The 19,726-nt window shown below is 45.8% G+C and overlaps 1 protein-coding gene across 1 annotated transcript in view; it reads right to left on the bottom strand.

The window, feature by feature from the left end:
• TMEM163 (transmembrane protein 163) overlaps positions 1–19,726 on the bottom strand; it is a 243,933-nt gene that overhangs the window by 78,489 nt on the left and 145,718 nt on the right. Inside the window, exons 2-3 of the mRNA XM_024764127.1 lie at positions 7,066–7,109; positions 5,525–5,616 (exon numbers count right to left, since the gene is read on the bottom strand). Of these exons, the coding sequence (XP_024619895.1) occupies positions 5,525–5,616; positions 7,066–7,098 (125 nt within the window). The 5' untranslated portion in view covers positions 7,099–7,109. The remainder of the gene's footprint in view (positions 1–5,524; positions 5,617–7,065; positions 7,110–19,726) is intronic.

The following is a 19,726-nucleotide window of genomic DNA, read 5'->3' as shown; positions in this document are numbered from 1 at the left end:
GTTTGCATCCACAAAGAGAAAAGACTAAATACGATTTGGCTCCAGGCTTTCCTCACTTAATGAACCTCTGAGATCACAATGTAAGTGTACAAAGCGTGCTTCATTCTTTTGCGTGGCCTCATAGCAATCCACTATCGCCAGGACAACCATCACCACCGCACCCTTATAACCACACCCCTCTGTGTCTCCCTGCTCCCTTGCTCCCAAACGCCTGGGCTCACACCTGGCCCTGACTTTTTGTCCTCACCCTATCTCAGCCACCCACTCCCACCCTAAATCCACACCAATAAATGAACCACCTGTGAAACCCTGGTTCTTAGCATCCCACTGTCAAGTTAGTGCCCCACACCAACAACTGCCAAGCAAAGCAGGAGTTCTAATCCAACGGTGACTGTTCACTAACCTTGCTGTGGTCCTCCCAGCCCTCACTCAGCTGGATATCCTAGTGTATTCTTAGAATCCTTCCCTTACAAACAAATGACTCCCTTGCCCCTCCTTCTAAAACAGTCACCTGTTGAAAACCGTTACCGCATGTAAGTCCAATGGTCCACCTTCCCCACATACATATTTCCTACCACAGGAAGATGATGTAAATTTGGAGCTTTTCAAAATAGACAACTAGCTGGTGGAATTACAAAATGAAGCAAATGCTACGGAGAAAAGTATGGAGATTCCTCGAAACATTAAATCTCGTCCTGGGACTCCCCTGGCCGTCCAGTGATTAAGGTTCCACACTTCCACTGCAGGGAAGGTGGGTTCGATCCCTGCTCAGGGAACTAGATCAGGAAGGAAGGAAGGAAGGAAGGAAGGAAGGGAGGGAGGGAGGGAGGGAGGGAGGAAGGAAGGAAGAAATAGTCCTACCACATGAGCCACCAATCCCACTGCTGGGTGTATTTCCAAAAGAACTGAAAGCAGGGTCATGAAGATAGATTGTGTACATCCATATTCAAAGCACCATTATTCACAATGGCTGACATGAAAACAACCCAAATGTCTATCAATAGATGAATGGAATCACAGAACGTGGTCTATACATATAACAGAATATTACTCAGTCTTAAAAAGGAAGGAAATTTTGACACATGCTACAACATGGATGAACCTTGAAGACACTACGCTAAATGAAACAAGCCAGGCACAAAAGGGCACATAACGTATGATTCCATTTATATGAGGGACCTAGGGACGTCCAATTCATAGAGACAGAAGGTAGAGTGGTTGCTACCAAGGGCTAGAGGAGGGGTAATAGGGAGTTGTTTAATGAGTATAGAGTCTCAATCTGCAAGATGAAAAATTCCTGGAGATCTGTTCCAGTAACAGCAGAAGGTGATCGATCCCATAGAGCTTTTGTCCTTGGACAACAAAACTATAAATAGTGGTATTAATAATTACCAGAAGACAGTTCAGGCCAAGTTTTGACCATTTTTTAAAGTACTTTGTTTATCTGCTTAAAGAATCAGCCATAGGGGCTTCCCTGGTGGCACAGTGGTTGAGAGTCTGCCAGCCGATGCAGGGGACACTGGTTCGTGCTCCAGTCTGGGAAGATCCCACATGCCGCGGAGCGGCTGGGCCCATGAGCCATGGCTGCTGAGCCTGCGCGTCCGGAGCCTGTGCTCCGCAATGGGAGAGGCCACAACAGTGGGAGGCCCGCGTACCGCAAAAAAAAGAAGAAAAAGAAAAAAAGAACCAGCCATGATGCTATGAAAGAAATAGGCTTTTTGTGACCTTTTGCTGTTGTCTTTTAATTTACAAACAGTTTGGGTTAATATAAGTGACTACATGACTTTGGAATTTTGCATGAGGTATTGTCATCTATTTCTTGAAATGTATTTATTGTTTAGCTGCTCTGTGGAAAATGAGGAAGCTTAGGTTTATAATCAATTCTTATTGCCATCCTCTAGTCAAATATGTCTTTACATTGTTTAAAAATACCAAAGTGTTCCACCTTCTGTCTCTGTGAATTTGACGACCCACAGCAACGTGAATACGCTTAACACTACTGAACTATAAACTTAAAATATTTAAGACGGTAAATAGGATGTTTTTTGGCACAATAAAAAAGTGTGAAACAAAGCAAAGCTTATTAGAGCTCTGCTCTGTGATGGTGGTGAAGGCATGCATGCTCTCTCCCTCTGAGCATCAAACACCCGTCACACCCACTGTCATCAGGCAGCAAGGCTGAGGAGGGAAAATCAGAAGCGTTAACTAAGAACTAGTTGGGTATTTCCCCATTCTCTCAAATCTTGTTCTCCAGCAACTAACTGAAAACCAAAGGCTCTTCTGGCTATGCCCCTCATAATTCATTCACGCTCATTCATATGCAAACATCAGTGTCTCAGCTGGCGGTGATTTCACGAATTTTTAATTGACATGAGATGAGCCAGAGATTAAAACTTTAAACTAAGCCAGCGATACAGGGGATTGAGTGTTATTTTAATCCCTACATTAAGAATCTCCAAATGAATCCATGGGTATCAACATGTTGAACAACCATCTGGGAATTATGAAAGCAAATCTGTGAGTTTCTGCCTTATGGGTATTAATAAAGATACACATTTTTTAAGCGTACTTGTTTGGGGATCATTAAAAACAGTGAAACCAATGACATTGCTTGTCATCAACCTTAATGTTGGAAAAACTCCAGGCCACCTGGCAAATGCTCACAGAGCTCCCAACACTATAGAAAAGCCACAATAATTTGTGGCTTTGTGATTAATATGTAAGAGATTCATCTTAGCATAAAGGAAATCAGATTAAAAAAGCAAATTAGAAGAGAGAAATTGAGAAACACTGAATTCAATTCCTCCTAGAATTGCAAATCAAATTCTGGGTTATTAACTCCAAAATAAGAGAAGGCAGAGGGAAGAGCTTTCGCTTCTGAGGGCAAGGCCCAATAGAAATATAATATAATATAAGCCCCATATGTCATTTTAAATTTCTAAAAGCCATATTAAAAATGTGAACAGAAGGAAGTAAAATTAATTGTCATAGTTTATTTAACCCAATACATCCAAAATATTCTTAAACATGTAATCAATATTGTTTTTAAATTATTAATAAAACGTTTATACTCTATTATTCTTACTATGTCTTTGGAACCTGGTGCCTATTTTACAGTTACAACACCTCTCAGGACCAGCCTCTAGTGCCTGCCATATTGGATAGCGCAACTATAAATCCAAAGAATATGTGTTCTTCTGGGAGCAGAGGGACCAACTCTTGAAAGTCGAGTATATGTCTGTACTGCACTCTCCAGATTGTTCTCACTGTATTCCTCAAATACCAGCCAGCAACAGCCTGGGTAGATGCAGTCACTGCTCCTTCACCTAGACCAGTGTTGATTCAACTTATACCATTATAATACCGTCATTTGAAATTTTACAAAATCAGTTTACTACTATTGTTTCTTAATTTTTTCAACCAATAAGGTGACTCACTTTTTCAAAAATTAACCTTATCCTAAGGAATATCATCTGTGATATCAGAGATTTTTGATACTTTAATTATATTTGTTACAAGAGCTAATGCACATTAAGATACACAGTTAACACTTAAAAGAAGCTTTTGTGCTCTATCTAAAGCCAACAACTAAACTAAAAGTTGCTCTCATTCTCGAATCAGTTTTGGCATCATCTTTCAAGCCTTCCATCTGGCACATGCAACCTCAGATATATTACTATCTGAGTCCCCTGACACTCAACATTCGTATGTCTGATTGTGACACAGCATCCCCCATCAAGAATACCTTCTGTCTGGGCACCGCAACAAAGCACGGGGCATTTACTCATTTGTATTCAACTGTCCAAACGCTGCAGAGGTGGAGTAAAGCTGCTGCTCTAATAACCAGTGATGGCTCAGTCCCAGGGGAGCCCCCTTTATAATTAATAACAATGGCAGCTAAGGCTTACTGAACTACATGCCAAACACTGCTCTAAGTTAATATATATACCCTAATATTATATTACATCGTATATGTGATGATTATCTCACTCACATAATCGTCACAATAATCCTATGAGGAGGTACTGTTATTTCCCCTTTTCTCCAGGTAAGGAAACAAGACATAGACCAGTTTAGGATAGCTTCCCATGGTCACAGAGCTGACAAGTTGTGGAGCTGAGATTCAAAGCCAACAAATCTGACTTTGGAACCTGGGGATTACTAAGAGAATAAAAAAATGGAAATCGGAAAGACACATGTTTTATGGTCACAAACACAAGTACCTCAAACACAAAATCATCACCCACAAGATGTAGAGACTGGGGCAAGCAATATCCTCTAATACAGAGAGGGAGAGAAAACAAGTAGAATAATTTAGAATGCCTTCAAGATGTCTTCTGTAAATTACAGCGGAGAACTCATCTTACTTAAAAAGAAAGGAAAAAAAAAAAGCATAAAAATTCAAGGGAGCAAAGATTCCAGTAACACAAATTGAGAGAGGATGGAAGGATGGGTGGATTGGTAGATGGATTTGAAACAGGAGGGAAGGGGACAGGGCACAACCTTTAAAAGAATGACACAGGGCTTCCCTGGTGGCACAGTGGTTGAGAGTCTGCCAGCCGATGCAGGGGACACTGGTTCGTGCTCCAGTCTGGGAAGATCCCACATGCTGCGGAGCGGCTGGGCCTGTGAACCATGGCCGCTGAGCCTGCGCGTCCGGAGCCTGTGCTCCGCAGCGGGAGAGGCCTCAGCAGTGAGAGGCCCGCGTACCGCAAAAAAAAAAAAAAATGACACAGACGTTGAGGATATGACAAAAACCGTGAGCCTTATTATACACTCGCTGTATATACACGCCTTATTATACACATCAGCACGCTAAGAGACACACTCACCACAGCCACGATGGTTCTGAGGCTCACCATAAAAGGTCAAAAAGTGGGCGGTGGCCAAATTAGTGGAAATCCCTGCCCCTTCTCCAAGATAGTTGGAGTAATCCTCTCACTCTTTAGTCTATGAAATTGCCCAGCCCATAGAAACTAGCCACCCCATAAGTCAGGGACCACATTCTGTCTGTGGAATGTGTATCTCTCTAAATAAATACCTATCACTTTGTCTCTCACTGAATTCTTTCTGTGCCGAGACATAAAGAACTTGAGCTTCGGTTAAGTCCTGAGACCAGGTGTGTGATTTCAATGAAATGACAGTGGGTTCAAGTCCCAGACTGGGGTTTGACGGGGTTTGAGTCCTGGCCTGGGGGTCCAAGTCCCAATCTGAGTCGTGCAGTTTCAGATTGATCCACAGATAGATGAATGGATGGACAGGCAAATGAGCATACAAATATTCACTCCAGACTCAAGTGCATAGAACAGGGAAATTATAAAGGGACATCCCATCTCTCTGACCATCGCAGAAGGGGCCTATCATATAGCTGATATCATACTAGCCAGTCTCAAAGGCAATTTGGGGAACTTATTATTCTCATCACCGGGACCAGAGCTACAGGGTGAGCTGTGCTGACAGCCTAATTACGTGCCCCTCATTTGCGAGGGTTCTGCAGTCTGGAAGAAGACAAAAATCCACTTACATGTATTCCCTATGGGCAGAGTGTACAGCGGCCGCGTTGCTGTAACGCCACAGGACGATCGCAGATGACAGGACGTCAAGGATGGCATCAAACTAGGAGAAGGAGACACGGTATTAGTGGTTTCCCAGAGTTAATAGGGCACAACTGCGAAGACACGAGGTAACCGTTCTGTGACTCAGAACATCTGAGCCAGTGACCTCAGAGCAAACAGGCTTCACATCGTTACAATGCTGGTCATTCATCATTCTCAAGGTGAATCCTGGGAATTCTGAGCCAGGGCACCCAACACGCCTGCCTGGTGCCAGGGTCACGGCTCCCCCTGGTCCCTCGCTGCTGGGGCCTGAGAAACCACACTCTGGTGTGCAGGGCTCTGCTCCCGGGGCCTCTGGCTCCCAGCCCTCTGGAGATGCGGGCAGGGTGATGACACTGTTCTGACACATGTGAAATTGATTTCCCCAGGGCAGGCAAGATAATTTCAGCATTTTCCTGCCCGTCCCAAGTAGAAGATTCAGGCCAAGGACTCTGTTTCTGGCTCTCAGTGGGACTGTTCTATTGATACCTGGGGTCCAGGGGTCCAAAGGGTGGGGTCACCCAGGGGCTCTGGGAAGTCTGCCAACACCGTGAAATTGGATGCAAAATTCAATGCTTTTGTTCAAATGAACGAGTGAATGCATAAGAGAGGGAAATGTAAGAGAGGAGGGGAGAGAGACAGGAGTATGAGAGAGAGGTGGGCAGGGGGGTGGTGTGGAGTGTGTGAGTGCGTGTATGTGGCATTTTGGCATTTTTCTGGAGAGACAGTCTACACCTTTCAAAAGACCCTGAGAAGAATCTGCAAGCCTCAAAACAGAGGGTGTGTGTTCCTGTTCCCAGCCCGACTTCTCCCCACAACAAAGGGAAGAAGTAGGTTTGGGAACAGGAACACACACCCTCAGGTACAGGAAGCCCTGAAGCTATGCAGGAGGGCTGTTTCAAGGAGCTTTCTCTGCATGAGTCACTGCGTCGCCGCACTTTTCATCTGGAAAATTACAAGCACTAGCATTCTCTTAAAGGGATGTGGGAAGACTTCACTCAAGTTTTCAGCATCTGAGACCCATTTTCTCTAACCAACACCCATCAGGAAGCAGGCAGGGAAGCCTGGTTATCCCAAGTCTGGCTACGGACTGACGTCCGAGTGCCAGCAGCCCCGATCTTAACTCCCAACACCTCTGCCCACATCAGCAAATGGTTCACTCCAATGTGTGCCCAGTTTCAAACCTAAAACCTTGGGGGGTTGGCGGGAAGGGCTAAAACCCTATACGCATCCTTCTCAACCAGATGCAGAAAACATGGTGGCCCTGATCTCTTGTTGAGAATTAGACAGTGTCACTGCAGTGTACTTCTATTAAATTATAATTGTTTGTAGAAGCCACTTCCATAAAAGGTGTGATTGTCATGCTCTGTCTCATTTGCTAACCACCCTCTTAATTAAGAGCCCAGCAAGAGATGTGCAGGCTCAGGAGAAACGTGCAAAACTTCATAAAAGTACATTTCAGGTTACTTACTGCAAACCCAAAAGCAGAGGCGCTGTACCTCATAACGGAGACAGCTAAAAAGAAAGAAAATATTATTCAGAATATTTTAAGACCTCATAGATATTTCCTCTCATTTGTGAGACTATTCATATATTTGTTTTTTTTTTTTTTTTTTTTTTTTTTTTTTTTTTTATTCATATATTTGATATGGCCTTTTACACATCAATGGAAAAGTTCTAAGAGAAGGAAATTAAAAATTAACTGTCCTGGTCAAATCCGAGAATTTAAAAAATTCAAGAGCGATGTGAAAAGCGTCCAGACTTCACCTGCAACACCCTCTCTTCCCAGTGTGCCCTGAAGCAGCAAAGGGCCAGCTTCGGAACGAAAATGCTCAAGCAGTTGTCAGTCAAATGACAGCTGAGGCTCTGAGAATTTAACAACTGGGAATAGAGAGCTGGGAACCATATTAAACTTTGAAAGTGAAACTGTAACCCTCCAAACTGTTCCCATAATAAGGTAATTCGTGGTGGTAGCTACATGCACACACCACTGCTGGCATGGTTGGAATAAAATCTCTTGCCCACCAGAGCTTAATATCCAGTGTGGACCTCATGAAAACTGTCTAGAAAAAGAAAGAACAAAATACCTTAAACAAGAGATGTCTACAAAAGTAGGTGTTACAGTTATAATTAAAACACATTTCATGCATATTCAAAAATCAGTCGACCTTTTGGGGGGCAAGTTGATTGGGTTGCGCTTTTGTCTAATTCTGTGATCTGTTCTGCACCAAAGCAATGTCCAGCTTCAAAGACAGTTCTCAATTTGACTTAATAAGGCAGGTCTCCACGCAAAAGCCCTATGAAACAAGCATATGTCCACTCACTAATAAAGAATGAAACGCAACCCAGTGGGTCAGCAAGGCTTTGAAGTGGATCGTTCTGGGCACAGATGTTACAAGCACTCCCTCAACGAGTAAGAGAGGCATGGATGCAGGGCATGGAGGTCAATACCCCTTTGGACTCCCACTCAACGCAGCACATGTCCCTTCTCTGGGAGCTGCTCTCTGTCTTATCCATATGGACCCTGGGCGGCCATATTGTGCTTTGGACCCCTGCCCACAGCCATGAGGGGGGTCATCTGACCCAGTGCCACCCCAGCATATTTCATTTTCTATGAATTAACAATTCCTCTGTGTAGCAGAAATAGAAAGAATTTTATTGTTCTAAAGGATGTAGCTGATAAATATACTAGAACTTATTTCTCCCAATTCTGACCAAGTTCCTGGTAGAACTAATCTAGTATGTCAATGTACCTATCTTCTTTGCCTGGCAACTGTTTGATGGATTTTTTTTTTTCTTTTTGGCGGTACGCGGGCCTCTCTCCCCTTGCGGAGCACAGGCTCCGGACGCGCAGGCTCAGGGGCCATGGCTCACGGGCCCAGCCGCTCCGCGGCATGTGGGATCTTCCCGGACCGTGGCACAAACCCGTGTCCCCTGCATCGGCAGGCGGACTCTCAACCACTGCGCCACCAGGGAAGCCCCTTGATGGATTTTTGAATGTTATAAGCAACCAACTACTGGCTTGATTTTTATAGATAATTGCAACACAAGACTGGCAAGTGTTCTAATAAAGTTTCAAACTTAAAAAAGAAGAAAAAGAATTGAGACAGAGAGAGAGCCTAGCCGGTCAATTTATGCTGTTGGAATTGAAACACCAGAGCTAGGGTTGGCCACGCTGTTTGCTACACAGAGAGACAAGCTATTACAGGGGTAAGCACAGCACTGGGGCAAGAGAGAACCGCTAGCTTCTCGAAGTTTCCCAGCCTTTCCAGAGACTCAGCCACATTCGGGTCCTCGGGCTATGTGAGGTGAGTGCAACCCATTACATTGCTGGCCTTCTTTGTTTGTGACGTGAGCTGCTCCTGTCACTCCTGCTGTCACTCTTACTGGCACAGGGAGAAGGGCAAAGCCAGCCGTGTGCAGTGACCGACTGCAGCTTTCAAGGGCAACGTGGGTGTGATGGTGCAAAGGGGCACTGGACTTTCCCAAAGAACTCAACTCCCGGCCAGGTTGGCATGTGCAAAAAAGAAAAAGGCAGCAGACCCCTTGCCAGGTCTGAAGTGCCCTGTAAGACGCTGATCCTGGCTCGCAGTAAGCGCTCAATAACTGTGAATGAAGCTTAATAAAATCTCATAGAAATGAAACGAAATGAGTATCTGGCTTGTTTCCTTTACAATCTGTTTTTAGGATATCTTAGTTGTGTGCTTTTTGTGGGTGACTTCTTTACCAGTAATGGAAACCTTATTAACTCTTACTAGCATCTTGCACGGATGCTCAATATATACCTCAGATGAAGAGCTGTCCGGGTGGGAGCCCCCACTCTGTCTCCACCTGCACTGTCTGGACTGGGCAGCACGGAATGGACAACACAGCTAGAAAAGTCCTCCACTAGCCTTCACAGAAGACCTCCTGCTTTCCAAGCAGTAAACCATCGCTGTAAAATGTTTTAATCAAGTTATTCAGTAATACCAGGCATTTGTAAAGTGGGCTACAGATTCCAAGTACTCTGAGAACTATACTGGAAAATTCTGCTTGTGCAACTTGAGCCTGCCCAGTGGATGAATAACTGAAAGCACAGGTAGAATCTTCATATTGATCTATCCCACACACACCAAGGAAAACTGGAGCAGGAGGGCCCCAGGTTCACCTAGAGTCCTGAAGACAAGGGAGGCGTTCCCAGGTCTCATTTACTTCTAAATTGGCTCCATCTAATTTCCTTGATGCGATGGAAAGGGGGAAAGGCTGAATATTGCATGGGGAATCAAGGGAGCACTGAAGGGCCCTCCACTTGGGTACAGCTCTGGCAGCTTCCCTTTGGGAGCGACTCCCCAGCTCTCACGAAGACACAACTGCAAATAGTCGTTAGCACCAGACCCAAATGGAAGAGGTCAGCCCAACTTTTAGGAATTTCTGAAGAGTAAATGACTTTATTTTCCTTGGCCCTAACCTGACATGACACATCCTAATTCTGGGATAAGAAGGGACTCAAAGGAAAGGGTCAGATTGGTTTAGAAAGCCACTACTCCCACAGAAAGAGAGCCAACTGTGGGGTTTCCATGAGGGCATTTCCAACTTCCCTTGTGCTAAGAATGAGTTCCACTTGAAGAGATCCTGGGCCAAGATGACCCACACCAAGGCAGAGATTACAGGGCAGGTGTCCCTGGAGCCCACAAGTACTTGGCTGAGGGGAGCTGGGAAGCCAGCAAAGGTCCAACAAAAGTGCAGCGGTGCCTTTAAGGCAGGTGCTAGATTCAACACTGGACAACAGAGAAGAAAGGGCCATTTCGACCTCAGACCATTATGCTGCAAGCTGGCAAGGTCCAATCCCATTGCAAGGGTGGAGGTCTCCTAGGAAGGCTGCTCTGGGTCAAGGCAGAGGCCCAGCTGAAGATAATGAAATCTCTGTGGCCCTCAGCAGGCAAGTGTGAGGCTGTTTAACACACACCACAGCTGCTCCTGGATGGAGCACCTGAAACCCAGCAGGACCCTGTGGAGCTCCTGGGCACAAAAGCCTTTCTGTGTCCCCCATTTCTTGTTTGCAGGAAACAGGCTTCATTCAGCCTCCATGACCTTCCCTGAGTTCCAAAGGGCAGGTTCAAACAGCTGCTAATCAGGGCAGGGAGGGGAGGCGGAGACAAGGAAGGAGAGCCAAGAAACAATAGTGCAGCCTCCCACTAAGGGGACTTTGGGGTTGGTAGATGCAAGCTGTTACATTCAGAATGGATACACAGCAAGGTCCTACTGTCTAGCACAGGGAACTGTATCCAGTCTCCTAGGATAAACCATAATGGAAAAGAATATTAAAAAAGAATGTCTATATATATATATGTGTATAACTGAGTCATTTTGCTGTACAGCAGAAATTAACACAACACTGTACATCAACTCTACTTCAATAAAAAAGTTAAAAAAGAAACAGTAGTGCAGCCTTGGGGCAGGGTCCTGGTTCCCCCTCAAGGGATACACAGAACAATATCTTTGAGCTGTTTTGCAGATACTGACCCCCAACAGGTGGGAGAAGTTAACTGTATGCGGCCCCCAAGCACGCAGACCCCAGACCGGTTGGAACCAGAGGGTTGATGATGCTGACTCCCAATTACCTCACCTCCAACCAATCAGAAGAATGCCCACGAGCTGATCACGCCCTCCTCTTTCAACCATTACTATAGAACTCTTCACTGCCCCCTCCAAGTGGGGACACATAGTTTTGAGGGCATTCGCCTGCTGTGGCCAAAGCTATTCTTTTCTACTTTACCCGAAACTCTGTCTCCGAGATTCAATTCAGGAGCGGTGTACAGAGGCCGAATTTCGGCTACACGCCCCACCACCAGCCGCCTACAGGTTCCTCTAGATACCACTGGTAGCAGTGGGAAAATCAGGGAAATTTTCAGGAATGTTTCTGCTCCTTACATTCAGAACTTGTCTCTAACACTCATCACTGAACCACGCACTCAAGGAGGTGGTACAGCCTACAGGCCAGTGAGTCTCATTCCCCAGGGAGCTGAGGCCTTGGCTTCCATCCTCTCATCCCCCCACCCCGAGCCCGACCCCGTGTTCAGAGTGGAAGCAGGCTGTCATCTGATTAGGCTGGCCTAGCACACCCAAAAACGCACGCTTAGCAACTGGGCTCCTCTCACTTTCCGTGCTGTCTTGTGTCTTGCTTTTTATATACTAAGACACAGAGTTCTTAAGGTGTTCCTAAGTCAAATGAAGATCTATAGTTTGGGGCCTGCCCAGCAGCCATTCCCCATTCGGGTAGAAGGGCCCTGAGTCTCCTCTGGGAAACAGTATATCCCCTACCCTCAGACTACGGGGTTTGAGTGGGACGGCACTCTGACCCCCACTCTAGTCTATCCCTGTCCCGAGGCCAGAGTTAATGATTCAGAGATGGCACAATTCAATGTGAGCCAGTGACAGCCAGTCCTGAGTTTCCGCTGAAAATACTGGGAAGAGGATGTCTTTCTAAGAGGCGACAGTAGAGCTGGCAGCAAGAAAACAGGAGCTGCCAGTAGCAATTCTGCCCTAAATGAGGGGAGGCTGCCTTAGGACGAAGCCAACATGGAGGAAAGCAGTTATTAAGACAGACACAAATCAAAGCCCTGGTGACAAGGACTGAACCTCTGGAATCAGCCCTACCTGAAGTCTACCCCTATATTTTTCAAATATCAATACATTGGTCAATAATTTCCAATAATTTTTCAGCCAGTCTGAGTTGAGTTTGTATCACTGGAAGCCAAATGAGTCTTAATACACCTTGAGCCAGTCATCCCTTTTCCAAGAATCTCTTTTAATGCCTAAGAAATGGACAAACACCTTCTACACAAAAGCTTCACCGTAGGTTTGCATGATTTATAACAGCAAAACACTGGCTGCAATTTAAATACCCAGCAGTAGGGTAATGATTAAAGAACGGTCCATTTAAAGAATAAGCTATACGTAGCTGTTCAGAAATGTTTACCAAGAGTGCTGTTGGCTAACGTTGATATTAGCATGCTAGATAGAATAATGGTGTTGACAATCAACAGCTGGTGTATTTGGTGCCACGAGGACTGGCTGTGAGGGAAAGGATGGGTCTAGGTCAGGAGGGGTTCTGCCTGGTACAGGTGCAAACTGAATGGAGAGGTCAGAAGAGGATTCACTGAGAAGGTGAGACTTGAGCAAAGGTCTGGAGGAGGTGGGGAAGTGAGCAGGGCAATCATCTGGGGGAAGAAACTTCCAGGTAATGGGAGGAGTCAATTGCAAAGGCCCTGAGGTGGGACACCTGACATCTATGAGGCCATTCTGTCCCAGACAAAAGGGAGTAAGAGGGAAGTTACGTGAGATCATAGATTTCCTTACTGTTTGAGCAAAAAACTTAGGTAGAAAAGGGCAAGAGACAAGACGATATGTGTGATACAGTACAACTACACTTCAAAAATGCATTGAAGGGCTTCCCTGGTGGCGCAGTGGTTGAGAGTCCGCCTGCCAACGCAGCGGACACGGGTTCGTGCGACGGTTCGGGAAGATCCCACATGCCGCGGAGCAGCTGGGCCCGTGAGCCATGGCCGCTGAGCCTACGCGTCCGGAGCCTGTGTTCCGCAACGGGAGAGGCCACAACAGTGAGAGGCCCACGTACCGCTTAAAAAAAAAAAAAAAAGCATTGAAAACAACTTTTTAAAAATCCCTCAAATCATAACAATGGTTAATCTTTAGTGGGTTGGAATATGTGAGGGCTGATTGAGTGGATTTCTTTCCTTTCTACTTTTTTGTATTTCCTACGTTTTCCACAACCATCATATATGACCATTCAAGGTAGAAAAAGAAATCCATTTTATTTGGGGGGAAAATTATCCGACTTGTAACGACGTAGTCAAAGATGTAAATCAGCACAGCAGAAATCAGATTTATGACAAACATCTGAGAGCAGGCGGCATTGTGAGCTCATGAATGCTTCTGGCTAAGAGGAACGCATACTACCATACACATCTTTATTACGTCTCCATTTCTGAAATCCATCTCCCGAGGCCAAATCACCTACAGGAGCAGCTTGCAAATGCCCCAAAGAGTTCTTAGAAGCATGGTGCGGTTAGACAGGCCAGGGACACAGCAAAATGTCACTTCCTGTCTAAGGGACCTCCAGCCTCCGCGGTTTTTGCGTGTCCTACACTCCACCTTCATTGACATGTCAAGGGGGTAATAACAGCTACACTCCCAGAAGCACACATACAACAGAAGTCCTAAGGAAATATTTATACAGGTCTGGTTGAAGACCAGAACTTCTTTAAGTCCCACTCAGGCCAGAAATCACTTCAGCTGGAAAGTCCAATTCAAACAGAAGGACAGCTGGAAAATGGAGCGGACCCAGGCAACCCATTGTTAGGGCAAAGCCACATGCAAACCCCACAGCTGAGTAAGCAGCAGGCTTGCAGAGGTGCAGACAAAGTGCCCTGGAAATGCACAGGGAGGTCCTGGAAATGCACAGGGAGGTGAGAGAGCCAGCGAGGCAACTGAGGGTCAAGGCCGAGAGCCCCTCAAGGGTGAAACAAAGAATGCCATTTCAGCTGCAGGCAAAATTTATCCAACAGCAAGCACCCATCTGTCATTCTCACCAAAGTCAGGCAGTAATTGTCTTGAGCCTTAGCACTCTTTAGCAATACCCCAGGTCCATTAACACCTCCCATTGCTAAATTCTGTGCCCAGTACAGCTCCGTTAATAAATCAACCCCACTTTAATTAGACCACCTTTGTCCCTCCCACGCCTACCAACCACCCCTCCCACAGCTACGGAACTAACGCCATTTGCGAACCCATCTTTCCATCATCCACCTTCATCGTGCTGGCTGCAACCAAGGCAGCAGCAGGAGTCAAAATTAACTGACTGATGTCCTGACCCACTTCAAGAGCACCTCCAACAGCTTCCAGACGCTCCCGCCCACTCAAACAAGAACATAACGTACCCAAAAATGAGTGATAGGATGCTGAATTCAGTCACGGCTGAAGGAAGAGGGTAAAGCAGTTAGGAAAATAGATCAACAGAACTGCTTAGCCCGTTCAACTACTCATCTTCAGCGGCAGCACAGTGACGACTTTGTATTGAAAGATGGTACGGAAAACCCCCAACGAACTTTTTGGCCAGCCCAATACTTTGGTCTGTCTAGACCACCATTTGCAAAAGCGCACCTAAGGATGAAATTCAGAAGTTTCTGTTCGACCTGTATGGTATTATTCAAGCATCAGAACTGGCTACCAACATTTTTAAGTCAGGAAAACCTGAGATCTGCCGGTGCTGGGCAGTCCCTTTCAGCGATGCAGCGCTGTGTTTGGGAGGGGCGTGCTCTTGGCCAGTTGCCTCTCCTGCATCATTGGACCCAGCTGGCCTCGCTCACCCACCTGGCCCCTCAGGGTATCCAGCTGACCCGGCAGGCTTGAGGGTATAGCCCTGAGCAGCTTAAGAGAAAGGACAGTAGTTTCACCTCTGTGTCTGCAGTTGCCAGCAAAATCCCTGCTAAATATTCATTTTACTGCACGAACAGTAGCCTCCAACGTTTCCACTGTCAGGTCTGGCTCTCGGCAAATTACAGAAAGCTGTACGGTGGGTGGGTCAGTTGTCAAAGCCAACACCATTCTTTGAGAGATTCATCTTCCCTAGAACCTGAGAAGCAGTCATTAGCCCAGGCAGGCTATGGGCACTGCCCACCCACCCTCCAGGGCTCTGCCTGTCTGCAGACAGGGAAGCTCTTGCCAAGACCTCAGGGACGATTATGAAGGTTTCTCTTTCTTTCACATGACCAAGAGGCAGGTCATGTACAAAAAGTGGCCATAAAGTCCCTTCCACCATCCCACACCCACAATAACCTGTGTGACCCACAGCAAGGACAGTCATGAAGAGGTTAGAAAATATTGTCCTTGAGCTACTGCAAAGGGGCGGGGAGCACCGTTTGATGGTGACCTGGGGAGCTTTGCAATGAAAGATGAATTTGCATTCAGGTTTATAACAGGAAGCAACTCCCAAGGTGTCTTGCATGAACTCCCCACATCCTCCCAACCGTCCCCCTGCTTTCTCAACATGCAGCCAGAGTGGTTCTAGCTGTCCCACTCCCAGGAAAGGCCTAGGTCCTTATGATGGGGGAGGCCCCACGCACTGACCTCCTCCGTTACAGCCGCACCTGTCCACTGACCTCCCCTCAGCCAGGCATGCTCCTGTTGGTCTGGGTTCTATCTCATTCTTCCGCCTGGAGCCTTCTTACCACAGAATCTGACTGGCTCACTCCCTCATTGCCTTCAGGTCTCTGTTCAAAGCTCATCTCAGCCTGTCCTGGCAACCCTACTTAATACTGCAAGCTTCCCCTTACCATGCTCTAGGGTTCCTTTATCCAGAGCACATACATCTTCTACCACACCATCCCACTTACTTATCTATGAATACTGTATACCCTTTGCCCCACTTCACACATTAGAATGTAAGCACTACAAAGGCCATAGGCTCTTCTGTTTTGTTCCTCAGTGTCTCCCATATGCCTAAATCAATGACTGAACACACAAAAGCCCTCAGCTTGATTGATTGATTGATTGATTCACTGACTGACTGAAATGACGCCTACTGCTTAGCTTCAACCCGCAGTGAACAAAGTCTTCGGGGAGAAAGCAGACAGGACTGGGGTTCAACATGCACCGAGAGGCCCAGATGTGTGACCAGGCGGCCATTCCCTGAGCAAACGGGAGTGGCAGCCAACACTCTGCAAGGCATCACAGAGAAAGCAGCCTCTGTAAGGCCCATTCTTTTAAAGAGAACTTGGAGCATCTGCAAATGACAAAGACCTGGGACTATGGGAAGAGCCAGAACGGCCTCGAACCCAGAAAGCCAAGAGCCAGCACAGAATAAATAGCACATGAAAAAAGAAAGTCAGAATGAGAGCAACCCAGGGAGAGTCTCCACCCTGGACCAGGGCACCTCACTCCTTCCAACACACACCAGACGTTCATTCGCTCTGCTTCAGTGAGTGTAACATGAAAAGCACCCACCCCCGCTCCAGAGCGGGAAGTCAGCGTTTCTGGAACATGACGGGAAAACTGCTACGTAACAGGGAAAGACGGGATTTCGAGAGGCTCTCAAGGGTCCCAGGGCACAGGAGGCACCAGTTCAGGGATGAAAAGCCAAGAGCCCAGCTTTTCATGCCAGAGTCTCTTCAGCAACACAGCATACTTTCACTTCGCTTCTTCTACAAACAGGGAATAAAGAGGTGGAAGAGCTGCTGGAAGCACGGTTACCCAACTTTGATGATCCTTTACGGACTGTCATCAGTGGAGTAAACGATCCACCCTCACTTGTTCTTACAATCATTCCAAAGACCTCACTCGCCAGAACTAAGGGGAGGAGCAAGCTTCTCGCTGAATGTCAACTGCCTTACATATAATTTTATTCCTCCCTGTGCTCTGGTTACTGTGAGCACAGCTTTATTGCCTGTGGGTGGCTTGGCCAGGGGTCCTCAGACGACACTCGGCCCTGTCCTGCAACCCTCTCCAGACGAACACGAGGAGCCTGAGCTCCCCAATCATTCTTTCATTCAATAAATAAATGTTTATTGAGCATCTACTATGTGCCACTGCTGGGGATAGCTGGGGATACAGGCATGACTTGCCCTGCATTTGATGAAATATGCCTCTAAAAGCCCTAACTATCCCTTAATCATAGAACGCTGCTACTTTTGCCTCATAAATAAAGCATTCACTGAACAGAAATCAGAGATGGGGGAATTTTATAAAACAGAACCTCACAGTTTGTCATCTCTAGCCTTCTGCTCTGAGTGTGGTTGCTGTGAATTCGAAGCTTGAACACTCATTGTCAGGCCATTATTTCCAAGTTGGCTCAGCATCTGTCCTCTGGCACCCAAAGCCCCTGTCCCTGTTGCCCTCACCTTGCACCACACAGAAATGATCCTTGGGTCTTCTCCAACCAGCCTATGAAGACCTGAAATCAGGCTGATTACATCGTATTCAACTCTCTATCTCCAAGGCATGTGAAAGCACCAGCTCAGAGTTGATGCTTAATCAATGCTTATTGAGCAATAAATTCTTGAGAAATCGCTAAGCCCTAATAATAATGTCAGCTTTTTACTTAACATGCAATCATTAATTCATACTGGAACCAAAAGCTAATGCCATGGGCAACTAGAGCTCGCGATGGTGTCGATGTTGCCACCCAAGGTCAACCTTGTCAGATGACTAAGATGCCCCTTAGTCTGGCACTGCTAACACATACCACACATTGGACTCCTTTGGTTTAAAGAACTGCTAAAGGAACTTTTTAAAAAACAGAATATATTGTTGGGAAGAGGAATACACTGAATAAGACTTCAAAGACTTGGCTTAAAGAGATAGTGCTGGGGCTTCCCTGGTGGCGCAGTGGTTGGGAGTCCGCCTGCCGATGCAGGGGACGCAGGTTCGTGCCCCGGTCAGGGAGGATCCCACGTGCCACGGAGCGGCTGGGCCCATGAGCCATGGCTGCTGGGCCTGCGCATCCAGAGCCTGTGCACCGCAATGGGAGAGGCCGCAACAGTGAGAGGCCCGCGTACCGCAAAAAAAAAAAGAGACGCTGAATAATTATTTACTCACTTGAGCTGAATCAAAGTCATTAGAAAACCATTAACATTATCACTCAAAGAATAAAAGTTAAACATGGTAGAATAAAGGTCTGTTCTCCCCTCCCTCCCTACCATTCTCTATAAAACCCACCAAAGCAACAAGAAGCATGGAAAACTAGAGAAAGAATATAATGATCAAAGAAACTAGGAAGTGGCCAACCTCAACCCCCCAATTTAAAGAATATCTACCAAATACATTAAAGTTTACATTATACAGAAGGAATATGCTGAGAGCTGATAACATACTTCAATCTTGCTGTTGCCTGTAAGAGGGTCATTGTTTGGGCTCTTGACGATTGTACCATTGAATTGTGAGTTTTCCAAGTTTGCGAGTGAGCTGAAGCATCCACTCCCGAACCCGTTCCCCCTTCCCCACACTCCACACACTAGAAAGCAAGGAAGGTGAAACCAAAGGAGTGGTTGCTCAGACAGCCACTGGTACAAAACTCAGGCAGTTGGGAAACCAGTGGCATCTTTAAGGAGAGGGGCAGAGGTTTCACCCTCAGCCATGCTCACAGGGCAGGAAGATGCTCCCCAAGGTAGATAACTGAGTCTGAATGTAAACCATCCAGAGAAAAGGTACTCAAATTAAAGCTGCATGACGCTCCCTTCATGCCCCAGCTCTCCAAACAGCCCCAATTATTAGAACAGGGAGGATGGCAAACTGGCAGACAGAACCAGGGAATCAGGGAGAATTAAGACATTAATTCAGCAAGGCCACCAGACATTAAGTTAACACGCAATTACTGGTTATTTCCATACTAGCCACAGACAGTAAGAAGATGCAATTTTTTTAAAGATACTATTTTCATCAGCATAAAAATCATATACCTAGGGGAAAAACTAATGAAAAATGTGTAAGAGCTCTACCTAGAAAAATACTAAAACATTGTCGACAGAAATTAAAGAAGACTAAACATATGGAAGGATGTACCATGTTCATGATAGGAGACTCACAACTGGCAATCAAAATTCTAGCAGGTTTTTTGTGAGAGAATTGATCAGATGATTCTAAAGTTTAAGTAGAAAGTGAAGAGTCAAAATAGGCAAGACAGTCCTGAACAACACAATAACTGGAAGATAGTCACTACCAGATATCGAGATTTATTTCAAAGCTATAATAATTAAGATAGAATAGTACTGACACAAGGGTAAACAGAAAGACCACAAAACAAAAAAAGAACCACACATATATGGTCACTTGACTTACAACAAAGAAACTCCTGAAGTACACCGGGGGTAAAAAACATCTTTTCAATAAATGGTGTTGGGCCGCTGACCCTACCTTATACCATACACAAAACACAATTGTAGATGAGCTGTAGATATAAATAGGCTAAGTAAATGACAACATAGGAGATATGTGAAATATAATATGGGAGTATATTTTCGTAATCTTATGGGAAGTAAAAGACTTCTTAAACAGGACTTAAATATACTCATCATAAAGGGAAAGATCAGTAAATTAAACTACATTAAAAGACCTCATTAAACGAGCAAAACAGCAAGCCA

Source organism: Neophocaena asiaeorientalis, unplaced genomic scaffold (assembly GCF_003031525.2).
Source record: "Neophocaena asiaeorientalis asiaeorientalis breed wild unplaced genomic scaffold, Neophocaena_asiaeorientalis_V1.1 scaffold102, whole genome shotgun sequence".
NCBI classification, from domain to species: Eukaryota; Metazoa; Chordata; class Mammalia; order Artiodactyla; family Phocoenidae; genus Neophocaena; species Neophocaena asiaeorientalis.
This window is presented reverse-complemented; position numbering and strand designations above follow the sequence as displayed.